Source organism: Phoca vitulina, unplaced genomic scaffold (assembly GCF_004348235.1).
Source record: "Phoca vitulina isolate PV1807 unplaced genomic scaffold, GSC_HSeal_1.0 scaffold8, whole genome shotgun sequence".
Taxonomy (NCBI): domain Eukaryota; kingdom Metazoa; phylum Chordata; class Mammalia; order Carnivora; family Phocidae; genus Phoca; species Phoca vitulina.
This window is the reverse complement of record NW_022589711.1, coordinates 29,569,630-29,596,247: the sequence shown is the minus strand read 5'-3', so window position 1 is coordinate 29,596,247 and position 26,618 is coordinate 29,569,630. Positions and strand designations below refer to the sequence as shown.

Genomic DNA, 26,618 nt, shown 5'->3' with positions numbered 1-26,618 from the left:
ACGCAAGTTCTTACCTTTTTTAGCTGCTCTGTTTCAAGAAAAGGTGCTTTGCTTACAATTTCAGGTTTGGATGGTTGCTCTAAAGTCAAGCAGAGAAACGTTTTAAGTACACATGAAAGAACAAAAGGACATTTGTGATTTGGATTATAGAAAAATAATTCACTTAGTCAAAGCAAAAAACCAAGCAACAAAATAAAGAACACATTCCCATATAATCTGTAATTAAGAAATCTGGTTAACCGGGCGCCTGGGTGGCTCAGTTGGTTAAGCGACTGCCTTCGGCTCAGGTCATGATCCTGGAGTCCCTGGATCGAGTCCCGCATCGGGCTCCCTGCTCGGCAGGGAGTCTGCTTCTCCCTCTGACCCTCCTCCCTCTCATGCTCTCTGTCTCTCATTCTCTCTCTCAAATAAATAAATAAAATCTTTAAAAAAAAAAAAAAAAAAAAAAAAAAAAATCTGGTTAACCCACTCCCTCTAAGTATTTGCTTTATTACATTAAATACTATTTTAAATGCTTATTACTCTTTTGAATAAAATATTGGTAATGTCTTCTGAATGCTTCATAAGCAGTAAATATGGATTTGATAGTGAAACAGAGGTTAATATACTAAACATGAATATTATTGCCGATTATCATGTGTACTTTCTACTTACTCATAACTTCCAGCTACTTAGATGAAGATCTGAATCCACAAAGGATATTTATTAAAAATGCAGATTTCTAAGCCTCCCCTGGCCAGAATTAGAATCTCTAGGGACAGTCCTATAAATCTATTTTTTAAAACAAGCTCTCTACAAGATTTTCAAGCACAATGAAGTTCATGAATTATGGTTCTAAAATCATGATAACTAAAAGGAGTTAAGGGATTTAGAAGTTCAAGTTTTCAGTGTATCTCAAACCTTATCTTTAAAGTGCACTCACATTATGAAATTATAAATGTAGGGAAATCCTTCAAATTTGGAACTGAGATAATGGACAGAAGCATTTCAAATATAGGAAGTTCTATAAGCATCCATTCTAAGAGAGCCTTCAGGAAGAACTGGTTAAAAATCACAGCAACAAGATATTATCCAAACTTATTTTAAGTTATTTACTCTTCGCTGTTAGTTATCTACCTATCACTGATGGATATTTTACTTTTTAATCAGCTCTAACAATTAGTCTCCAGAAAATGGATATTGCCTCTTTGTCATTGATTTTTGTGAATCTCATGGAGCGAAACTATTCTATTCTCATATAAACAAATAAAAACAACCAGTTATTCTTTCATTCAAAGTCTCATTGTATACCATCTCCAGTACCTTTAATTTCTATTACCAAACCAGACTGCTTTGGCTTTTATATAATTACTACTCAATTTAGAATTCCGCTATCAGACATGTTGCCTACCCACACCGTTACAGAAAATAAGGATGAAGACAGAAAGTCTTTGGAACAGCAAAATGGCTATCACCAAGACTGTACGTAAAAAATATGTAAACTTCTTCATGTTACTATTGAGAGTTAATTTCCCTTTTGCAATTGTTTTATATTAGAAATTGGAACAATGAATGATAATAGTAAATCTTCCTATGTGTTCAACTTATGCACTTTAATTATAGGAGGGCCTACGTACTATTAATTCTAGAAACATAATTCTAATTCAATTTTCACAAGATGGATTATTTTCTAAATATACAGATTGGAAACAAAACACAAGAAAGATAGAAAAATAGAAAAAGAAATACAGAAGAATAGAGAAGTATAACAGAGACAATTACATTAACACAGACAAGAAGTGACACCTGATTTCCTGTTAGAAATGTGACCAAAAAATTATTAAAAACTGACCAAAAAGTCAAAATAAACAGCAATTTCTGGGAAACATATGGTAGGGGCTTAAAGCCTTCCACATATCAGTAAGTACTGGTGTTATCACGATTTTAATGTAATGCCATTAATGTTCACAATTACAACTCCGAATTACTACTAAAACATTAAATTCTGTTCTGAATTTATGTTTTAAGACAAATGTCTAAAACATTTGAGAGAGGGATGTATCCAAAATATTTAAACAAAATGAAAATTCTTGGTGCTTAAGTAAGTAAGCCAAAGTTCTCTGGGAACTAAAATCAAGTATTTCATGATACCTTTCTGAAAGCATAAGAGAGGTAAGATATTAAATTAATTTATGTGGTCAATCAAGAGTCAAAACTAACAAGAGAAAAAGAATAAATGGGTTTTTGTTTCCCCTTCAGTAGTATCTATGCCTGGAATATAAAAAGAGATTTAAAAAATCATCTGAAAAAACTGAGGTTCTTTTTTTTTTTTTTAATTGAGTCTTTTAATACGAAATGTAGGTGGGCAGTGTTGCTAAGCTGCAATACATTCTAGTTCACCAAAACTATATATCAGAACAGTTGGGCACACACTTCCTCTTAGGCAGAATATATATATTCCTCTGCTTTGTATACCTTCTGATGTTTTATCAGTGCATATAAGATCATAAATACTTGGTATGTTACAAATGTTGGTCCTTTACACATGGCCATGTATATGTTCCTTCCATAAATATTTTCGAAAATTTATACTGATTTCAATAAAATGAAACTGTGGACAATCCAGGAAACCTGGTGAAAGAATCCTTAAAGTTTAGGCCTCTTTACACTGTAACTCATCTTTTTATTTGGAAGAGAGCCACAGTGGGTATTGTGGAAGTAATGGTAATACCTACTGCAATTCTTTGAGTTCTTTTCTCCAAACTTTTGTTTCAAGCCCATGAGATATTTTGTATGTAATTTTCTCTTATATTAGTTTGCAACAATCAATGGGTATTAGTTGGAGGACCATAAAAGAGGACACGTACTATTTGAGCAAAATTGCATATTGATTCCGAAGTGTTTAAAAAAAAACTTTACATGAATTATGCCTTAATATAATTCAGGGATTCATAACCAAGTATAGAATTGAAAGGGAAAGTCAGCACAAATTTATTTGCATTATTAAAATAACTTTGTCAAGGGTGTCTATCACAGCCAGTTGAGGATGAAGTGATGAAGGCAAAACTGCTCTCTGTCACCCATAATGTACAGTGTTATTACCAGAAACCACAAACAGGAGAGCTCAGTTTGATAGGGGAGGAAGGCAATAAAAGAGAGGTGCACTGCTTACACCGACTCATGAAAGCTCCTCTCAGTACACTAGAGTACAAGAGGGTTTACAGATTAGCCTTGATTGTGGTTTTCAAATGCCTTTTTAGAGCTGGGGTCATTTTCCCTTTTTTTCCCCTGAATGAATTATCATGAAAAATCTTTGAAATATAGCGTGGGTAGAATTCTAGCTAACAAAAGCAGTGCCTCCCCCTCTCCTGCCCTCTTCAGTAGCTCCTCAGGAGGATCCTAGGAACATGGTAGGAAAACCACCCTCAAATTCTAAGCACTTATATTACTGTTGATGAGAGAGGAAGCCCCAGACTAGTGAACTTCGCCAAGGTCAGAAATTAGCAGCAGACCTAACAAAGCCAGGTCTTCTGATGACCAGTCAGGGATTTTTCTGTTTCACCACTGACAGCCAGTTGGCAACCCATTTGACTTCCGAAACTTCTGCACAATGTTTGGAATAAATCTTTGGGAACTTTAAAGGCTTTACTGATGTTTCTGAATGTTTTTATTAACTTCAAATGTGCAATAAATGCAAATACATTTTAATTTTGATGCCATCCAATTCTGTTTTTAAAAAAGCTGTACTCATGGTGATAAAGAATGTGACTTATCTGAATCTGGGGTGCATAATGGGCATGGCTATTGTATCTGAGGTATAGTTTAAAACTAAACAAACAAGCCTACACCAGAGGTAACAGAGTCATCAGTCATGGCCTCCAGTTTGAATAAAAACAGTCTGAGTTTGCTCACGAGGATGGCACTCTGCAGCAAGCTGATCTGGGATTAGCTCACATCAACCATACTCGATTCTGCAGTACACAATGTGTGTTGCTAGGTGATTCGACAGAAGGAAACAGAGCACTGATTGATGAGCCTAGTAACTCTTAAGTGACTGCAATATACACATGCACAGAATAAAAGTCTCCCTGTCACAGCTGCTGTTTGCTTCACAAAATGTGACCCAAAGTAAATTCATTATTTTTTAAAAAAAGTAAAGCCCCTGTATGCTCTTGCAAACACTTTCCTTATGAGCTGCGCTGTTCATTTAATTGGACTTGGAGGGTCCCACGGTTTCTAGCATAAAATGCCATTTTCAAGAATGTGTAACTTGTCTATTTGAATTCTCCCTGGCCCAGAGCCTGGAATGCAAATTCTGTTTCTGAGAATCACTTTGTTTTCAACAACATTCAAAAGAGAAGGGGGTAGGGGGTGCTGCCAGTATGTGGGGTGTGAGTTTGTTTTTATAATCATAGAAATCTCCTGTATTCCAAAATAGCTTACAAATTTTTATCAAAGTAGACTAACTGGATTTTTTTTTTTTTTTCAGATTGCTGTACGGTATTTTCTTTAAGTGTATTCTGAAAATTGTCACAAATGATTCTTCTAAAGGAAACAACCTGGATTTTCTCAACTTTCTTGTAGACTAGCTTGATATTTGAGAATTTTAACACAGTGAGAAAGAAACCTGACAATGACAAAGCAATACCCATAACCTTCAGGGTGCTATGACTTAATCTCCACCTACTGTCTTACATTTTTGTTGTATACTTATATTTATGACATCATGGCCTAATTTAAAAAATTGTTTTTGTTGTTCTCTTTACAAAAAATGTCCCTAGCAGTGCACCATCCTTCTTCTTAATAACATCAAAGTGAAATAAAAGAAAGAAAAAAAATGGGACATTGGTAAATAAAGGATGTAGATTATTTGGGGTATTTAATGGAAGGCATGACTGGCAAACACTTGGAATTTGGTGCGATTCATGAAATGACTGAGAAGGGTGGATGGTTTCTGGAAAGTGCCTTCCAAGCTGAAAGGTAATCAACTGAAACATGTAATATGCTTTTACAAGGTTCTTCTGGAGAACAAAGGTTTCTTTTAATAGTACAAGAATTCTTTGAATCCATGTCATGAGCCCAAAGGAGCTGTGAAATATATATAAATACTTACGGGACAGTTCCACTTAGTTGCACAGGCTATTAGAAGAGAAATGGGAAAAATCCATGGTTGTTTGCTGTAGTAGCCCTCTGGGTTTCTTTCTTCCTATTTATTTTAATAATTTCTAGGTGCTGCCACGTTATCAGAAAGCAGAGGGAAAAAATTGAAAAGTGAGACCTTCTTCCCTAATTAAAAAAGACTGGAATTCTGAAACTTTTGAGACCTATTTTTCTCCCTGTAATTTCTAATGTATTATGATGTAACAGGAGGTGGAATTTTCTTATTTGAATATTAAAAGATAGAATGTTTAATTACAACTTCTCAAATCATTAATTTGCATAGCTATTTGCACAGTAACATTAACTATATGTTATCATTAGGCAAAGTAACTTTGCCATAATGACTACAGTAATTTCTCCAAGTTTCTTCTACTGAGTTCTCTTCTTCCAACCCTACTCTACTTTTTCCCCTTGATGTATTCCACATACGCATTCAGGGTGTGGTGAACTTTTTTATTTGGGGGAAGTTTTCTAAACCAACTGAACACTTTGAAGAACTAAATCAACATTATTAAAGGCCAGGATATATATATATATATGTGTGTGTGTGTGTGTGTGTGTGTGTGTGTGTATAATACTATACACACACATATATTGACACACACATACCATACACATAAAAAGCTTAGATTTCTAAGTTATAAGATGGTTTGGATTTGCCTGTATTTATTGTTTAACATATCAAAATATTAATTTTATATGGTTCAGCCTAATAGATATATGTGTGTGCGTGACATGCATGATTACATGTATGTATCATGTATCTATGCATATATCACAGAATATTTATTTGTACATGTCAGTGAAAGTTAAAGATCACATGCAGTTTTCACTTAGTAGCACTTCATATCACAGGAGATGTTACCCAATAAAACAACAGAGAATATTGTTTTAGTTCCTCGCTGCAGAACTCCTATTTGAATTTCAGGGTTTTTGTTTTCCTCACTGACAGCATGCATGAGCAGAATGAAGATCGTTAGAAGTCCTCTTATAGAGATGCCTGCCGTGGAGACACTACAGAGAGCTCACTCTTCTTTCTAAAGAACATTTTCTAGTACCAGCCATCAATCCCACTTAGCAGTTACACTGCAGACTACTTACTGAACACCTTGACTATCGTAGGTGCCTCAAACACGTTGTCCTCAGTTACTAGCATGCACACAAATCTCTTTTCATCACTGATCCTTGCATTACTGATAGACAAAGTGTAGTTTTCTGAGAGGCTCAATCTGTCTTTGTATTCTGGTACGTCGTCGTACTGGACACTTTTCTTTGTAGAGGACCTGAAGGCAATAAATACTGGGGAGCCATCGGGCTTTTCCTAAAAATTAAAATAACAATACATTTTAAAAACAAGCATATTCAGATGTTTCAGGATTACATTCAGAATAACAAAATTTCTTGGCCATACCATATTCTTCCACCAATATTTATAGTTCTGTCCAAAAGGAATAATTTTGGATATGAGCCTCACACAAATCTTTGGTTACAGAAAATTACTCTTCGTAAGAGGAGAGTCTCTAAGTTCTTTCACAGGTATCAGTTTAAATATGTGAAAATGGAAAGACAGCTATTGGAATCTGAACTTCTCTTGCATCCAAAGGACAGAATTAGTGACTCTTCTGAAACCAACAAGGGCTGGCATTGTATCTAATTTAAAAGAAAAAAGTAGATGAAAACAAACACAGAAATGCACAAAATGATATTCAGCTAACCATCACAGCAAGCATACATGTGGGCTGCAAATACTCATTTAGAAATCCCGGGCAGTTATCTTTTGCATACTCATTACTTTAACCCACATATTTTAAACGTCCACACGTTTTAGTTTCAGCCAAAACTGACGGAGCTGACCTTTACTCATAACATAATTTAATGAGTCTTCATGGAGGAACAGTATTTGCCCTTGTGAAACAATCATGTCCATTAAGCAACAAAATCAGATTAATCACTAAAATGCATAGTTTTGCTATCTGAGTCATAAAACTTAGCTCAAAGAGCTTTCATATAAAAACTTATTATCAAAATAAAATATAATCTGGCCTGGACAATTATGCCAAGAGCCCGAGACATATATGTCATTTCTTCCTTTGCTCCCACAAAAATTCTCTTAGCTAATAAGCAAATTAATCTAAGATAGGAGCCAATCCCTCCTCTACTTACCTCACAAGGCCTTTGAGAAAATAAAATATGACAGAACATTTTAAAGTGCATGGCAAATTCCAAGGTACTATGGGGAGTTACATTTTAAAAATTATTAATATTTATTACTGTTATGGACTAAATGTTTGTGTGACCCCCAAATTCATATGTCGAAGCCCTAACCCCCAGTGTGCTGATATTTGGAGGTGGAGCCTTTGAGAGATAATTAGGTTTAGATGAGGTACTGGAATGGTGCCCTTATGACAGGATTAGTACCCCTATAAGAAGAGGAAGAGAGGTCTCTCTCTCCATGAAAATACAGGTCATATGAGCACATAGCAAAATGGCAGCAAATCAAGAGAAGGACCCTCACAAAGAGCCAAATTTGCCAGCACCTTGATCTTGGGCTTCCCAGCCTCCAGAACTGTGATGTATAAATAGATGTTGTTGAAGTCCCCTAGTCTATGGTATTTTGTCATTGCACCACAAGCCAAAATGATTACTAAGCTAATTTTAGAGTCCGAAAGTTTTGGTTGGTTGAATATCTGAATACGTCAATAATATTCTCCTTAATTTTTTAAATTTTGCCACAGGTTTACAGTGCAAATCCTTGCTGTAAATCATTCCTTCACTGAGAGAAATATGTTAAACCAGTCCCTTGTATTTCTGTATTCATACACTTATGCAATAAATAATAGTTATTAACCATATGCCAGGTACTTCCCTTGGGTTTTCCACATAGTAATGGATTTAATCCTCCTAACGACCCTGTAAGTTAGAGTTGTAATATTAGATTCATTTACAGATTATACAGTAGAGACGGAAGTCGGTTAAATAAATTGTCCAAGGGCCCAGCTAGTGTATCTCAGCAGAGCAAAAGCTGAAGCCCTGCAGTCTGGCTGCATGATGACTTCACTGTAGCACTCCTGATAGCTGCTGGATGCACTTTCTGTACCAGCACCGAGGCAGATGCTGGAGAAGAGGTGGGGCTAAGGAGGGCACGTGTGATGAGCACTGGGTGTTGAATGCAACTAATGAATCATTGAACACTACATCAAAAACTAATGATGTACTATATGTTGGCTAACTGAACATTAAAAAGAAAAAAAAAAGAGGTGGGGGTGAAGTGTAGAGAGGCTCCCAGGGAACCATGATCTCCATTCACAGGCAGATGACCGTGCAGGAAGGGAGAAGCCAATCCATCCTTCTATGTTTGCACCCTTTCACTCTTTCCAAACCTACCATTTGTCTTTCAGCTGTCATTAAATTAGAGCTTGTAGACTCCGCCTGCAAACCGACACTGGTTTTAGAGCACGTGGTACTTCAAACACATCTCACCCGGTTATTGCCGAAGCTTTTTGCTTTAATTAAATCACAAAATTGTTTTCTAAGATTGTGTTTTCAAAAATTATGTGACCATCAGATTTTTTTTTCCTATTAAAATACCTTTTAACATTTCAAGGAACTTGATAAAAACTGCCATTGTATTCAAGGAAGCATATGTCTACTTTAAGCTCCCAAACTACCGTGAGTCTCATGTGATTCAGCATTAGGAAACTGTACCACACAGACACCTTTTGTTGGTTTCTGTAATTAAATTGAAACATTTTATCAGTCGATGTTACCTAGCCATTCCACATAATCTACCAGGGTATCTACCCACCATTTCCAGACCCATCTGTGCCTCGATACCTGAGAAAGTATTGATTTGCTATCTGCAAGAAAGGAGTAAAATGAACAATTTTAAATGTAAAAAGGACCTGCCCCATCAACATAGTTCTAAGACAACACCAGAAACAAGCTTCTAATGCTGATGACTAATTCCCAATGAATATTTGGGTACTCTTGCAACTGGTGTATTTGGCCTTTGCAATAGCCACACCAAACAGGACATGAGTATGTGGAGAAAAGCTGCCAACTTCCACTAAGCTCTGTTCTACATGCCACTGATTTTACTCTGGAAGTCTGCCTTTTCCTCTGCCTCTAACATTTAAGGTTAAATCTTTCAGACTAATATGATCTAAGAACTACGTGTTTATTGGCTTTATTTTAAAATAGCACTTCTTAGGTAAGACTTAGGAATTACTCTTTTGACATATCCAACACATAATTCTACCTTCCTACATTTGTACCCATAGTTGAATATTGCCATTACGTTAATTTGAAATTCACATTTGCTCACAGAAGGAATATTATCCCCCCCCAAAAAACACAAACAAACAAACAAACAAAACAACTAAAGGTAATTAGCTAAATCCAAAGTAGGTTACACTTACATATTTCCATTTGCCAAACATGAGATTCTGAGGTACATCGAGTCGGCAAGGCATGATAATGGTATCTCCATATGCTGAGTTTACAGTATACCATCCAAGGCCTTTAGAAAAAAGAAAAAAGAGAGAGAGAGAGAGATGTTAAGTGTTTTCTTGAAGTAACTAAGCAAATAACTTCAGTTCAGGCTGTGTGCCTTAATGAAGATTATCTATTATAATTTTATCTAAAATGACTACAAAAAGTATGAAGCTAGAACATATTTCCTATTTAAATATCAACAACTCTTATTTAGCTACTAAGCCTTTGAATGTCACACATTTCAAATTTACAGACCCTCAATTTTACCAGGGAAGAGACAAGTATGTGCTGCAAAGGAACATGGTGGAATGTGGAAGTCTATTTTTCTCCTAAGTATATATGTCATAGAAAAAAAAATACACACTACATTTCATAGATATGTGGGACTACACAAGATTAACATGCTTAAAATTCTCAAAACTAGCCTTAAATATATTTTTCATTTGAAAATATTGTCAAATTTATCTTCTGGAAAAATTTTTAAAACTACTAAAAACTAAAGTAACACATATAAGACCACGACCAAATTTTACTTATAAGTAGGAAAATGGCTTATTTTATACTAGCAATGGTTAATATATTAGTTTTAATTTTAATTACGCCTAAAATATTAACAAGATAGGAATCTGAAGTATAAAAATTCTTTGTAAAGTGTTTACCGAGTGGTTATCCTGAATTTTGGGTATATGATCTAACTTAAACCATAATTTGCTACTAAGTTACAGAAAACTTCCTGGTCTTAATTAATTCTTTCCCGAGAAAAAAATGTAGATGACAAAAAAATTAAAATGTCAAAACCCCACAACTTTTGCATATGTATGCAACATACTGTTCAAATCTGTATATATTCATGAGGTTTAAAAAACGCAGGCATTTAACTTGACAAGAGTACTTAGGAAACATCTCAGATTTTTTTACCTTATTTTGTTCCCACTGGTTTTTAAGATTAAATATGTTTACAATTAAATATCTATTAAGATATGTCATCATTGGATATAGTGTGAACAGGCTAAGTTAATTTGAAATTGTAGAGGGGGAAAAAAGATATTTTGTCCACCAGGTGGTGCTGAAGTGCAAAGCTAAGGCCCTTTGAAACACAAATACCATTTTATGACTTTCTGAGGAAACAAGACAGTGGACACTATCTTTCACTGTTACCCATCAATCACAATTCATAGGAAAATTTCATATAGGGATAAAAATCATTAACCTTGGTAAAGAACAAAAAGGTAATAAAATTCCTATTTTAAAATTCTGTCAACTGAGGAAGGCACTTCCCCTTAAAGCAATTTTGCCCCAGGGAACAAAATCATTACAAGAAACACAAACTTCATGTAAATATGCCACAGAACAACTAGTTTCCAGCATTTTTAATATTGTTAAAATAAAGAATACAAAGTATAAGTCATGATAATGTGTTTTTCACTTGCTATTGGAGACAAGTAGTTTTTCAAAACTGTTTATCATATGTTCAGTATTATAATAAAAATTACCTCAATAGCTTTTAAATTGTTTAGTGTTTCCCATACTATAACTTTAATTCCTTTTAACTTCAAACCGTTGCCACTGCATAGGACTATAAATAAAGACATGGTCTCTTCAGCCTTGTTAAAATATGCAAACTAATGAGAATTAAGAAATTACTTTATTTCTCAGTATAGTACTTGTTTTCTATAATACTTTGTATGCTAAATGTGGAAATTTTATCATGTATTTTAAGATCTGTTCTTGCACTACACCAGCGCAGGTATGCCAAACCAAGAAAACAATTTTGTGATTTAATGTTTTGTTTTTTCACCAGTATGTAGCACGTCACTTGAATATGTAACGACTCTAAGATGATCTGGATCTCTAACTTAAATTATGGCAGGACATGCCCCTCTAATTATCTCCTATCACTTGTAAAAGCACACCTTCTTTTGACAACTGGCGGTACTCCCATGGTTGGTCAAGGAGTGAGAACAGTTTACAGAGCTTAGGTACCAAGGAGGTGAATCCTTTGCCAGGTACACAGGGAAAACAAGAAAATTCTTTTTGCAAAAAATGTAATTCTTTGCTATTTCTTCAGACCATTTTTCTTTTTTCTTCCTTATAGAACTTTAATGTGCTATACAGATATCAAATTTTGTAATAGATTTTAAAGCTATAGGAATTTCAAGGACATCTTGTGTTATTAGCATAATGAAGTGCAACTACAACAAAGAAGGGACCATATATTCTTATCTTTGTATCCCCAGGAGCAATGCCTGGCATGGAACAGGCATCGTATTGCATTTTTCACCTGAATGTTCTGAAGTCTTTTCCATTTTGGTTATTAAATTAGCATCTTTGAAAATCAGGGAGGAGTTGGTACCATTGGAACTTTGGGAATTCTTATTCCTACCATATACTCTAGTAAAGGCTGTCCTAGATTGCCTTTGATACGCAGAGAATGTGGACTTATGCTTGCACGGCACTCGTTTTCGAAGAGAAACAAACACAAAGCAAACATTCTTGTAAGAGTTCATGGATGAAACTACAGAAGAGAATATTTCTCCCTACCGAACTTTATAATTAATTTCAGGAGAAATTAAGGATTATTTGTGCTTTGTGATTTGCGAACGATAATGTGAAATGCCTTTTTTTCTTACTGTGATGACCACAAAGCAAAGGGTTGTTTTGAAAAGTATTTGAGAATTCTTGAGTTGGGTCTTTTAATGACAGCTTGACATCCCAAATTAGCCAGGACAGGACTCTTTAGAGCAAAAGAAACCTAAGGGAAATAAGACAAGCATGAGGGTAGTAGGTAAAAGGCCAAGGGTTACGGACAGAAGTACTGGTCTCTAGTCTTAGGGCACACAGGATGATAATCAGTTGGACTGCATTAGGAGTCACAGATTTTAGAACTAATTTTCAAGTTTGCTGTAGTCATCAACTTTCTCCTATTCTACGAGTATACCAACTCCCAGGTTCATCTGATAGAAAGACTAAAGGCTTGAATCTGTGGTAGAGCTAATATCCCTAACTCCGGAGAGATAAAGTGGCTACAAAACCACTGTGATTTGGTGATGAATTAGCATCCTGATTTCTATAGATGTCTCAGTCTTCGAGATGAAGTGCCAGTGAGACCCAAAGTACCTGTCAATACAAATGGTTCTGTTTATACTTTTCATAGAAGCAAAAGATTTTATCTTTCATTTGCCAAGTCTGAATTGAATTTAACTCACTAAAATTCCCCTGCAATTTTCTCCCTGCAATATTAGTTGGTTAAATTATTCATGGTTTCGTAGCCTAGAGATTATTGGACACTACTGAAAATAGAGAATGCCTATGATGTCCTTCCTCAAAGAAGCTAAATATAAAATATAGAAGGAATGAGTATGTGCACAAGTGTGTGCATTTCTGTGTGGTATGTGTTATACCTTTGTGTATATGTATATGTCATAAGATATTTTAAACTGGGCTAAAAACCTTCTGTATTAAATATGTTCAATAAATGTAAGGTATTGTTATGAATTATTAACATTACTGTTGCTATCAAAATGTCCTGACATAAAATAAAATGCAAAAACGTGTTACGCTCGAGAAGCAGTATGTAATTATTTAAGAAGTTTTTTATAAAGAGTTATTAACTAAAGATAAAGAACAATAGAACTAAAAAGGTTACATAGGAGAATTCAATAAAAAACAAAATGGGAAAAGCACAGCATAAGAAAAATCTCTTAGCCCAATAATTCTGACAAATAGAATCTCAGACAAGCGATCATAAATACAACATAGCTACGGTTATGCATATTTTGTACAGCAAATAATTTAAGGAGGCACTGAAACAGACTCTGGTGTAATTTTGAAATTAGGTGAACACAGTTTATTTCTAACTGAACTAATAAAAATGTAATAATTGTGCCCATATTGGTGAGATATACTTTTTCTGTATAAACTAATTCTTAAGGACTATCAAGTTCAGGGTAATCATTCTCTTTGCATTGCTGATATATAGACATTTGAGTGGAGGTATCTTAAAATTCAAAACCTGCCACTACATTTCAAGCAGAACAGTAAATAATACAGAAAAGAGGAGGAGAATTAAAGAGTCTGTTTTCACATGCTGCAGTTTAGCGTGGTTAATTATTTTTTATTGCATGGGTACTTCAATAGCATCATCATCCTTAAAAGCCTTGTTTTGAGCTCTGTAGCTCTGTTAGGTGCCATAGAAGGGTTATTCACAATCACAACTGGCACAGAACTTAGGACATAAGAACTAAATTACAGTTCTACAGAAATTTTAGAGAAATTCATTTGTGCAGATGAATTGGTGGGGAGGAAGCAAGTAGAATTGAGAAAGCTATCCTTAGAAATTACTTCCATATTTATTTGACTGATCTTGATAGGTAAACGTGCTAGTGTCCCTATGTGCTTTATTAATGAATTAAGACATATATAACTCTAATTAAACATATAAATATTTTGTAACATCAGATTATAGCAGTGTTTCTCAACCTTATCACTAATGACATTTTGGACTGAATAAATCTTTACCGTGGGCAGCTGTCCCGTGTATTGTAGGATGTTTAACAAACAGCATCCTCACCTCTGCCCACTGGTTGATACTGGTAGCATCCCCGCCCCCGGCTATGGCAACAAGAAATTTCTAGTCAGGACAAATGTCCCCTGAAAGGCAAAATTGCCCACCGAACGCCCATCTACTTGAAAACCGCTAGTTTAGATCTTCAACTATTGGCTTTCTGTAGTCAATAAAATTGGTTTCCTTTAAAGAGATTGTTGTTAGAAAGTAGAATCTTAGTATAGGACTAAATAATCACTGAATATGAATAGAGGGATGGAGGAAGAAGTGACACATAATAACACTTAGCTATTATCAACTTCGTTTTCCTCACAGAAACATCTTATGTTATATTCAGCTATGATAGGGAGATTGATTCCTGACTCTGGGGATTTGAGATCCAATCTCTTCACAGAAATTACAAAAAAATATTCTATTTAGCAAATCTAATTCATGTATCACAATCAAGCACAAATTATACATATCAAATATGTCTTCTAAGCTATACATATTACATGTATTTTATTTGATATGATAAAATATCTATTGATAGAGGGTAAAATAGATACCTTTAAAGTGTCTTTCAAACCTGTGATTTTATGACTCAATGGGGCAAATTTACTTCATAATTCCTCCTATTCTTTATGGCATTAAATAAGAATTTAAGATTTTATTCAAGGCCATGTGATATATAAAAAGTAAGAAGTGAGACAGAGGGAGGTTGAAAGAGAAGGATACAGGGCTTGTAATTCCCAAGTAATTTAGAATGGATGGCAGACAGGCAAAGACATCTGATGGAATATGTTATTTTGAGAAATAGAGAAAAGGGTTTTCCTACTCTCTTTTTCAATTTCCCTTCAACAAATGGGTACTTGGGGACCACGGTGGGTTTTTGCTGAATCTGCAATAGGAAGATGTTTACTCAAAATTTGCTTTCTGGGTGGTCTTTCACCAGTATCACATGTTATGATGTAGGTATAACTATGTAATGTCTACAGATAAGAACAATGGTGATTCTTTCTTTCTCTTTCTTCTAGTGGTTCCTACAATTCTACACATGGATTATAGTATATCTTTTAGATAAATGGTTAAGCCACCGTGGAATAACATTTAGAGGGGAAAGGGCCATCTTACGAAATTATAAAATACTGCTAGTACCCAAGAATATGTTTTAACATATGTGCTCTTTACTTCCAAGTTTGGTATATTATAATGCTTGCAATATTTATCTTTTTAGTAAACTATAGGTCAATATAAAACCTACATTATGTCATAGAAAGGAGATCTACAAAAACAATAAAATTTTAAAAATACAGTATCAGTATTTGCATTCCTGTACTGAAAACTATCTTCTCAATTTACCACTGCTTGATAGTTCATTGTACTAGAAGCATGGATAATCTATGAGATTGGAGAAGTCATAGTTCTTCCCCATTAGTTACGGCTTTGCCCAGCTCTGCCTCATTTTTATCATTGTTCCTTGGGCCTTGGTTGAATCCATACATAGCCTTTAAAGCCTATCTCAACGATCACCTATTTACACATGTGATCATGCATCAAAGTATATATTGAACACCTACTGGAGGCAAAGTGTTAGATGTTCTTTATGGGGGGAAAATATATATAAAATACCGAGATCTATTCCTTCAGGAGCATGAGCTGCTGTAAACTAGGTGCTGTGGGAATGCAGAGAAAGGAATCCCTGCAATGAGCTTGAGGATATTGGTAAAGGCTTCTTGCAGGTAATTTCATTTGACCTGAACACTGAATGAAGGTTTCTATGAATAGGAAGATAAGAACTACTTCACCAGCATGTCCTAGCCAGGGACCATGCAGAGGCACTGAGTGGCACATGGTTTTCTCTCATATGGCAAACTTCCTTTTTTATTACAGTAATTTCTACATAGAAGATCTTCTATCTTCATAGGGAACATGTCTTGACTGGCAGTTTTCCCAAATTCATAAATGCAAATAAGATTGCCCTAATAAAATGCAAGAAACTGTTAGATCTCTCTACTTTCTCTTTACTTTCATCACCAGCACTAACATTTGAATTCCTCTGGGGGCCACTTTTAAATTATAAGCAAAAAGTTTATTTAAAAATTATTTAAAAGCAACAGAAGTGATTCATGTTGTGAACCTTTATTTTTGTTTTCTGAGAAATACCTCATGAATTTTAAATCAGTAAATGTAAAGATTTTACTGTGCTTGTTAAAATTTAACTTGGGCTCCACGAATGAACATTAGGGCATGTATGACAACTCTACAGTTACTTAAAAAACCCCCTAACTGTGGGATATGAAAACGTTGTTTTTATAGAAAGAGAATTTAAAGCTTTCATCAGATAGCCAAGAGTAACCTTAAATAAAAAAATAAAATATTTAAGGGCGCCTGAGTGGCTCAGTCAGTTAAGCGTCTGCCTTTGGCTCAGGTCATGATCCTGGGGTCCTGGGAGTGAGTCCCATATCAGGCTCCCAGCTGAGCGGGGAGCCTGCTTCTCCCTCCACACAACCCCCCCTGCCCCGCCTGGCTCATGCACTCGCTGTGTGCTCTTTTGCGCGCGTGTGCAAAAATAAATAAAATTTTTTTAAAAAATAAAATATTTAAGGTTCACTCTAAATTGACTAGAACTTGTAGAAGCAAAATTCGATGGTATCTGTCAAATTAAAAATGCTAATACCCTTTGATCCAGTAATTCTACTACTGGGAATCTATTCTACAAAAGTGTTTGTACAAATGCACATATACAAAGATAATACAAAGATAATATAGCATTATTTTGAATATTAAAAAAACTGGAGGGACTTAAATGCTTGTTAATACAGGTGCAATAAAGTGTATATCCATACACTGCTCTACTTGACCCATTGAAAAGAAGTGGGATCCAAACACACTATTTTTTCTCTATATATATTTCAGTGTTTATAATTTTTATCATCATTCATTCATTGACTATTGAGCACCTTCTCTATGCCAAGCACTGTTCTAGGATGGGTGATCAGCAATGTGCAAAAACAAAACAAAACAAAAAACCGTTCTCATGGTTTAAGTTCTAAACATATATATATATATATTTATTCATGCATTTAAAAACTTAATTTCTTTTCGAAAAAAGGAGAAATTACCAGCTTAATTCCTCCACTATGCTGCAACCTATTTGAAGGAAAAGCCTATATTTTTTCTCATTTTGAAATTTGTTGCAGCATCATGAAGATTACAGGAGCTCAATAATAATGGGTAAAATAAAGCTCTACTGCACTACATCGAACGGAACTCTCTAAGATCATATTCTTATAGCCCATATTCTTTTCTCTGCATTTAACATTCCAGAAAACCATATACTATCCTTTGAAATTCTAGGGAATCTAGTGAGGTGGGAGTGAGGGGTGCTGTAGTGTTTCAAAAATCAGTATCTTAAAACTGCCCCCCCAAATGCTATTTTTACTTTAAAAACTTTTTAATGGACTATAACATACATGCAAACCAGTGTACAGATCTAGATGTACATTTGAAATGTCACTAAAACCGCCAGGATTTAGAATTTCTTTGGCAATTCCTCTCATGTTCTTTCTCTGAGGATAAGACTGGGATTTCCACACATCTGTCCCACAAAGGACCCTCTGTTTTACCAAGTCATCATTCCCCAGTGATGAGCTTTCGATGAGCCTATGGGGTCTATGCCAAAATGCCAAAACATTAGTCCCTTCGTGGGGACAAAATTAAATAAAAACACTTAAGAACACTTCATGCTCTGTATGTGTGGGAGGGGGAGGGGACAGGGAGACAACATTGAACCTGTAATTTTTAATTTTATATATGAAAAGAACAATGCTCTTTTATTTTAAAATAGACATTCATAGTGATAGAGACAAAACACGAGAATGTTTAAACATATTTTTATACCATATAGCTTACTCATTATAAAAATTAAAAGCATTTGTATAACGAATAATTTATGTTAGTTGAAGTTCACAAAGCTGACTATTCTTTACTTTCATACTTCTAATTACCTAGGACCCGAGGCTGTGTCTTTAAGATGCTTATATAAGGAGAGTCCTCCACTCATACAATTAGTCAATACAATGAAAAAAAATTGGTAAATACTATTTTCCTTCTGCTCCCCTCCCTCAATTCAATTTCCCTTATAAGTTCCTGCATTGTCTGTGGACTTCATTTGGGAACTAGCTCAACTAAAGAGGTAGATGGAAGAAACCAATATTTGAACACTCCTGCAGGTTAAAATAATGCAAAGGAAAAAAAATGAATACATCTATGCTCCATTGCTCTGAACATTTTCTCAGCATGAAATTCCAGGTTTAGCTAATTCAGACTATCAGTTCTATTTGAATGGTGAAAAGTTACATTTTTCTGTGCATTTTGTCATATAAATTGTATTGAAATTGTGAATACAATTCAATTATTTTAACAAGAACAATAACTGTACTGTATTCATGAAAACACTATCAATAGAAAAACACTATCAACAGGAAAACAGGCACTACGCTTCACAAAAGACCTTAATTGCATCATCTGAAGTAATGGAAACTTTTGGAATTTAGACTAGAGTCTGTCTTCAGAAAGAGTTCATAATTATTGTGACAGAATAAATTTGTTTTCTGCAAATAATTTAATGCCATGACAACAAAAAGACCTCTTGATTTGAGAAAATAAAAGCTGTCCTTGATAACACTTCCAAACCCCCAAACAACAAATTCCTAATAGCTTTAATATTCCTCAAATGCTTTAGAAAAAATATACCAGAAAGACTTTTAGTCAATAAGATCATCATTGTTTTCACAGAGAGCTTCCGTTAATAACAGCAGTGTTAATTGCATTTCTTTAGCATTTCAATTAATATTCAACAGCATTGGAGAATTTTATCTTATAATTGAGGTACTGAATTAACCAGGGATAGCAAATAAATTATTAGGGCTACTGAATGAGCAGAGTAGTTGACTTTTCCTTCTTGGTTGAGTGATCTTGTCCAGTATGGTTTCTACTGCTGTATTCCACATCAAGTGTCTAACTGGGTACCAAAAAATGTTTGCATCAGTTGAAATAGGTTTTTGCTCTTTTCTTCACACAAATCCCAATTAGCATTGCCTATGTCTCCTGAGGAAATAGATTTGTACAATCAAACATGGTAAGTAATAAGGTTAAAAAGCTATTTAATAGGCTTTCCCACAGATTCGGTACAGATTGCTGGCTGATTTCTGAGGTTTAGATTTGTGTAAATTTCATGCTTTTAATTGACATCCCCCAGAGGGGCTGTAATATAAGGTAAGGTCATAGAAAAAAAAAAATGATGGCTTTATGGCATGTTTCCCTTTCTTTAAGCATTAAACTCAGTTTACTGGAAGATCTAGACTTCTAGTTTTGAGGAGGAAGGAGAAATAGAAACATTTGTCCAAGATAATTTTTAAAAGAGATTAAAGCCACAGGAAAGATAAAATTTTAAAATAAAACAAATAGTTGCATATGCTTAGAAAATCAGCATATCTGTTATATGAAACTGAAATCATCTTCCAGCTTTGATAGATCTTGTGTCACCTCAAGGACCAAGTAAGCATGCAAAACAATACCCATTATAGCTTGCTCACAGTGGAAGCTCAATGGAATAACTCTGGAACGCATAAACTTAGAGAGACAATACTGTCTTCTATTAATACTAACAATAACTTCTCATATATTCCATTTTCCCTGACAGTCATTATTCTTAATTGATGAGTGGGAGGAAAAGTGGGAAAGAGAACAAGATAATTTAGGAAGGCAATGAGTAGAGATGAAAAATATAGGAAGCTGTATTGAAAGGTAGTTTTATCATTTCTAAGGGTGTCAGATGGAGGAATGCTTTAAATATCTTGTAAAATCTGGACCTGAAGTTGCCTCCAGCTTTGAAACTTTCCTTTACGCGCAAAGATTTTAACTCACTGAATGCTTCTCCTTAAAGAACCAGAGGCCAACTGTAACTTAAAAATGTGCCATACTTATGCTCTAATTTAGGAAATGGTTAAATGACCCCCAGAAGAATTTCTGGAAGACTAGCTATCATGGACAAGATAAATCCCCCAAAACAAAACAAAACAAAACCTAGATCAGAAAAACAAGTTCTTACAGCAGAAAAATGGCTCTTCTGTAGACTGAGAAAGTGCCTGCATTCAGTTGGTTTTCCATGGTTGTTTAAGTTTGCAACACATCTCACCTGCCTCTTCATTTAAGCATCAATTAAATAAGCGCTTCCTCTTTATTCGTCAAGGGAAAACCGTGAAGTGTGATGGACATGAAAACGTACCTCACAGACCCCCAACAACAGTTAAGTGTAACTTACCAACGACCTCAACTGCCGTGCTCTGAGATCCGTCACCAAGTTTTGCTGAGGCCACATTTTCCCTGTGCTGCTGACAGCTCAAGACTGAGCAGAGTAGGGCTACAAAAGACAGGCAAGGTTCTTGGAGACAAGAGACTCCTCTGAGGACTGACGATGGCTCAAGGAATTCTTTTCCCTGACTACACAACAGTGTAGAATGTGTCCACCCAATCTTCCTTCTGTCTCTCGTTCCCCTGATGTCAGATTCATGTTGCACTCTGACGATTTTTCTGCCCACCAGTTCCTTCCTCATTTTTTTCTCATCTAGGTGTTGCCCCTAGTACAATCCTTACATGTTCAATCCATTTTGACATCTGCTTCTCAAAAGATCCTGGCTAACATGTGGGAGAAATTAGGCAAAACATAACTACATTGACCCTCTGACATTAGTAGACTACTGGATTCAAGAAAATTGGGATTTTAGTATGGATGCAGTTTAAAATAGCATACTTGATTTAATAAGGGATTAGCTAAGTTAAAAAATAAAGATAATTTAGAGCAAATATAGTAATAATGGACTTTTTTTTTAAGATTTACTTGTTTATTTTAGAGAGAGAGAAAGTGCGCTTGTGCCAGTGAGGGGAGGGGCAGAGGGAGAGAATCTCCAGCAGACTCCTGCTGAATGGGGAACCCAACACAGGGCTCCATCCCCTGACCCATGAGATCATGACCTGAGCCGAAACAAGGAGTCAGATGCTTAACGACTGAGCCACCCAGGTGTCCCAATAACGGACATTTTAATAGTGTTCTGTGGTTTGCAATATTCTTTTATATATATTGTGCATTTTTGCATTTGAGTCTCACAAAAGTTCTGTATGATAAGCAAAAAACCTGCATCGTGAAGAAATGTTATGATGCTTCATTTTACTGATAAGATACTGTTCACCCTGCAAAGCCAAGACAGTAAACGAACATGACCAAGCCAGTATGTAGTGGAGCCAGAGTTCAAAATTAATTCTCAATTCATGTTCAATTCTCATCACTATAGATACACAGAAAATGATTACATGTTTTTATTTCATTTTATCCTGTGGCTAATTTGGGAAAATTATTTGAAAAGTATTAAAATGTTTTCTATATTTAGACTTAAATATTTAAAAATCTATAGATTGGAGGGACTAGAAAGAAAACAAATGAATATATTTGATCATCTCTCTCTCAATGTGATGTTATGTAGCAGTTAACCATTTGTTGCCAGAAATAAACTGAGTCCTGTCCATAAGAGCTCACCTAATTCTCAAAATAACATAGGAAACTGCAAATAACTGAAGTGGTAGACATCTTTCAGATAAGGAATCAGAGGTATATTAAGGTCCTTTAATGTAGACGAGGAATTCAGTTGACAGGCAGAGTAGCACTTTATTTATGTACCCAGCGCAGTAGAGATAATAGACTACCAAGAAAAATTTATTGAACGAACAAAATGAAAAGGTTGGGATTCATATCAAGTGTTTCTAACTTAAAAACCTGTCTTTCTGGGGCGCCTGGGTGGCTTAGTCGTTGGGCGTCTGCGTTTGGCTCAGGTCATGATCCCAGGGTCCAGGGATCGAGTCCCGCATTGGGCTCCCTGCTTAGTGGGAAGCCTGCTTCTCCCTCTCCCTCTCCCCCTGCTTGTGTTCCCTCTCTCGCTGTCTCTCTCTCTCTGTCAAATAATAAATAAAATCTTAAAAAAAAAACCAAAACTGTCTTTCGATCAAAAAAAAAAAAAACTTTTCAGAATTACAACTTTTAGGTGAGTTGAAAATTTAAGTTCACAAAAAACCTGCACATGAATGTTCATAGCAGCTTTATTCATACTTACTCAATTCTGGAAATAACCCAGCTGTTCTTCTGTAGGTGAATAGATAAACCAACTATGGTAGAGAGCCACACAATGGAATGTTATTTTTTTTTGTTTTCTTGGATTATATTTTTATTTTTATTTATTTATTTTTTAAATTTTATTTTGTTATGTTATGTTATGTTAATCACCATACATTACATCATTTGTTTTTGATGTAGTGTTCCATGATTCATTGTTTGCGTATAACACCCAGTGTTCCATTCAGTACGTACCCTCTTTAATACCCATCACCAGGCTAACCCATCCCCCCACCCCCTCCCCTCTAGAACCCTCATTTTGTTTCCTGGAGTCCATAGTCTCTCATGGTTTGTCTCCCTCTCTAATTATATTATTCAGCAATAAACAGAAATGAAGAAATGAGCTATCAAGCCATGAAAAGACATGGAGGAATCTTAAATGCATATGGCTAAGTGAAAGAAGCCAATCTGAAAAGGCTACATTCTGCATGATTCCAACTATATGACATGATAGAAAAGACAAACTATGAAGACAGTAAAAAGATCAGTGGTTGCCAGGGGGTAGGGATAGGTAGGTGGATGGAGCACAGGGAATTTCCTGGGCAGTAAAATTACTCTGATAATGTCAAATGCAAGTTATTATACATTTGTCAAAATCCGTAAAATGTATAGCACAAAAAGGGAATTCTAATGTAAATTATAGACTTTACTTAATAATAACGTATCAATATTGACTCATCAAGTGTAACAACGTACCGCATTAATGCAAGATGTTAATAACTGTTAATAATGGGGAAATTGGGGGCTGGAGAGAGTTGAAGGAGTATGTGGGAACTCTACTTTCTGTTCTATAAACCTAAAACAGATAAAATGTACTCTTAAAAAAAATTGATGCACATAGTTTCTTCGGCCTATGGAATGCATTCTATATTTAGACAATCTTACCTAAATTCCCTTGCTTATGGCAGAGGGAAGGACATAAACATCAAGGGCAAAGCTTTGCATCCACCAGCAAAGGCGCTGTCAGTCTAGGCAGCTGAATCCCCAGGCAGGTACCAGCAGCTGCTGACAACACCAGGATCCCTGCCGAACAGTGTCGGGCGGCTGTGCAACAGCCCAGCAACTGCTGTTTTATGATTATGTTTCCCACAAATTCCCAATCCCACTGAGGTGCTAATACATTCGGTTCATCTTTCCATTTAAAAGAGACAATGTCTTTGATCATTTGTGCATGGTTACTGCTCAGGGAGATAAAGACACTCAAAATTCCCCTAAACTGAATATTGTATTACCTCTTTGGCTCTGCCCTTTTTAATAGCTTTGAAAGACCATAATGTCATTAAGGTTAAAAAAGGTTCATTGTTCCTATACATTAAAAGATTGCCAGGTTACAGAAATGAGCTGTAAGAGTCTCAGCAAGGCTTCAGAGTCTATGTCTTTTGTTTATGAATCTCATTTGAGTTCTATAACTGAAAGTAGTCCTAAAGCTTGCCCAATTCAGAAGTAATTAATTAGAAAACAAACAAATAAGGCAAATAAGAAAGACTGAAATGTTTAGACTGTGTCACTGTTTGAAAATGCAACAGTAATTTCCAAGTTAGCTCCCTCTGCAGAGTCCTATAAGAATATGCTCTAAGCGTGCGTTCTTTAGCCACAATTCTGCCTGTGTACACTGAAGAGATGATACAGAACATCTCTGGAATCAACCTCAAAAGTTTTCTTTTTTATCATTTCTGAATTGTCAGCAGCCTCAACATACAAATATGATCAATGGTACATGTTCAATCAGTCAGTATATATTAAATTCCTTCTAGGTAGAATCAGTACGGCTTTACAGTTTGTTATTCAGAAATCCACAGATTCTGGGGTGCCTGCATGGTGCAATCGGTTAAGCATCAGACTCGGTTTTGGCTCAGGTCATGATTTCATGGTCATGAGATCGAGCCCCACATTGGGCTCCACGCCGAACGCGGAGTGTGCTTAAAACCCTCTCTCCCTCTCTCTCTGCCCCTCCCCCACCACTTTCTCTCTCTCTCTCTCTCTCTCTCTCAAATAAATAAATCTTAAAAGAAAGAAAGAAAGAAACCCACCAATTCTTCTAATTTTAATAAAAACTGGAAGCTACTCTACAAAGGAAATCTCCAATACAACATCTTACCTAACAGTCACCTAAGGTAAACACATATGGGTTAATGAAAATAACTGAAACACATGTACTTCAGAAAGTTATCATTATGGAAGTGTGCTATTCATTCTAAAACATTTGTAGCTATAAAACAATTTATGAGGATGTATATGGGAAAGCCAGTGCAATCTATTGACAATGGAAAATTTACGTGCCTGAAGAACAGACTATAGTAAATATGGGCTAAACATTTATTCAACACTGTTGATATAAATGGGATACTGCAAAAAAAAAAAAAGAAGTATATGCTAAACATTAAGAGCCATAGGGTGCATCTCATTAATATCAAATAAGTATTTAATTACTGACCTTTGTAAAACATTTCTGAATTTTTTCTTTAATTGTTCCTTACAAAATTCCCTGTTTCTATAAACTTTTGAAAATAAAATTTTTCTTAATCCAAAAGATTCCATTTCATATTAATTCAAATACATTGGACATAAAGCTATTGATTAGCTACAATATGCCAGATACTATATTCCTACTAGGCATACAAGCATATATAAGTTATCTATTCCACAAACATTAAAATCTAGAACAGGCAAATGAAACAAAACAAGTAGCATAACATAATGGTCAAGGCATGGTCTCTGGACTAGAGCTGCATGGCTATAATGCAAGCCCTGTTACCAGGAAGGTAGGTGACTTCCAAAGAGTTACTTAACCTATATGTGCTCATGTTTCCCAACTATTAGATGGCAGGCAATAATAGGATCAAGCTCATAGGGTTACTATGAGTATTAAATAAATTAATAATGTGTAATTGCTTAAAAGAGTGTTTTTCATACACTAAGCTCAATAAATATTAGCTATTATGAAAAGATGCTCAACATCACTAATCATTAGGGAAATACAAATCCAAACCATGAGATATCACCTCACACTTGTTAGAAGGGTTATTACTAAAAAGTCAAATATAAAGATCGGTGAGGCTGTGAAGAAAATGAAATCCTCATACACTGTTGGTGGGAATGTGAATTGGTACAGCCTTCATGGAAAACACTGTAGAGGTGCTCAAAAAATGAAAATTAGAATTATCATATGATCCAGAAATCCCACTTTTGGTTATATATCCAAAGGAAATAAAATCATTATATCAAAGAGATATTTGCACTCTCATGGTCATTGCAGCATTATTCACAGTAGCCAAAATATGCCAACAATCTAAGTGTCCACCAATAAATTAATGGATAAAGAAAATGTATATGTGTATACACACACACACACACACACACAAACACATAATAGAATGTGATTCAGACTTTAAAAGGAAGGAAATCCTGCCATTTGTGACAACATGGATGCATCTTATGCTAAGTGAAATAAGTCAGCACAGAAAGGAAAATAATGCGTGATGTCACTTGGATGTGGAATCTAAAAAAACAAAAGCAAAAAAAGTCAAACTTATAGAAACAGAGAGTAAAATGGCGGTTGCTAGGGCTTTGGGTGGGGGAAGCGGGGATAGGGGTCAAAGGGTATGAACTTCCAGTTATAAGATGAATAACTTTGGAAGCTTAATGCATAGTATGGTAACTATAATTAATAATTGTGTATTGCATACTTGAAATTTGCTAAGAGAATAGATCTCAAGTTTCTCACGGCCTATACACAAAGAGTAACTATGTGAGGTGATGACATGTTAGTTAGATTGAACATTGTACACCTTATATATATATATATATACAATTTTTATCTGTCAATAATACCCCAATAAAGCTCAAAAAAAGATAGCTATTATATTTCTTTGGCTTTTATTTAGTGGAATAAAAGAGATTATGTGCTACACGTAGAAGCAGAGGAGAGATTGTTGAATAGACTGAAGAAGGCTTTACCCAGAAAGGACATTCATATTGATCTTCACAGAGGAGGATTTCTTCAGGTGAAAAGTAGAATGAAGGAAACTTCTGCAGAAGAAAGATTGGGAGTGAAAGGCGTGATCTTGTCTGGCCAGTGTGTGGCTGAGGTTTAGGACATGTGAGAGACAGTAAAGGAAATCTAGCTGGGAAGGGAGCTGTGCAGATGAGATTTTAAAAGCCCTTAAATAGGAGCTTAAAGACTTTGGACTGTATCCTATAAGGAATACAGAGGCA

General features: G+C 35.3%; 1 protein-coding gene across 3 annotated transcripts in view; it reads right to left on the bottom strand.

Annotated features, from left to right (window-relative positions):
• ALCAM (activated leukocyte cell adhesion molecule) overlaps positions 1-26,618 on the bottom strand; it is a 209,857-nt gene that overhangs the window by 45,534 nt on the left and 137,705 nt on the right. For all 3 annotated transcript variants that reach the window (XM_032406458.1, XM_032406457.1, XM_032406459.1), the window contains 3 exons: positions 9,558-9,658; positions 6,241-6,460; positions 15-79 (listed from right to left, as the gene is read on the bottom strand). In XM_032406458.1, the coding sequence (XP_032262349.1) occupies positions 15-79; positions 6,241-6,460; positions 9,558-9,658 (386 nt within the window). The remainder of the gene's footprint in view (positions 1-14; positions 80-6,240; positions 6,461-9,557; positions 9,659-26,618) is intronic.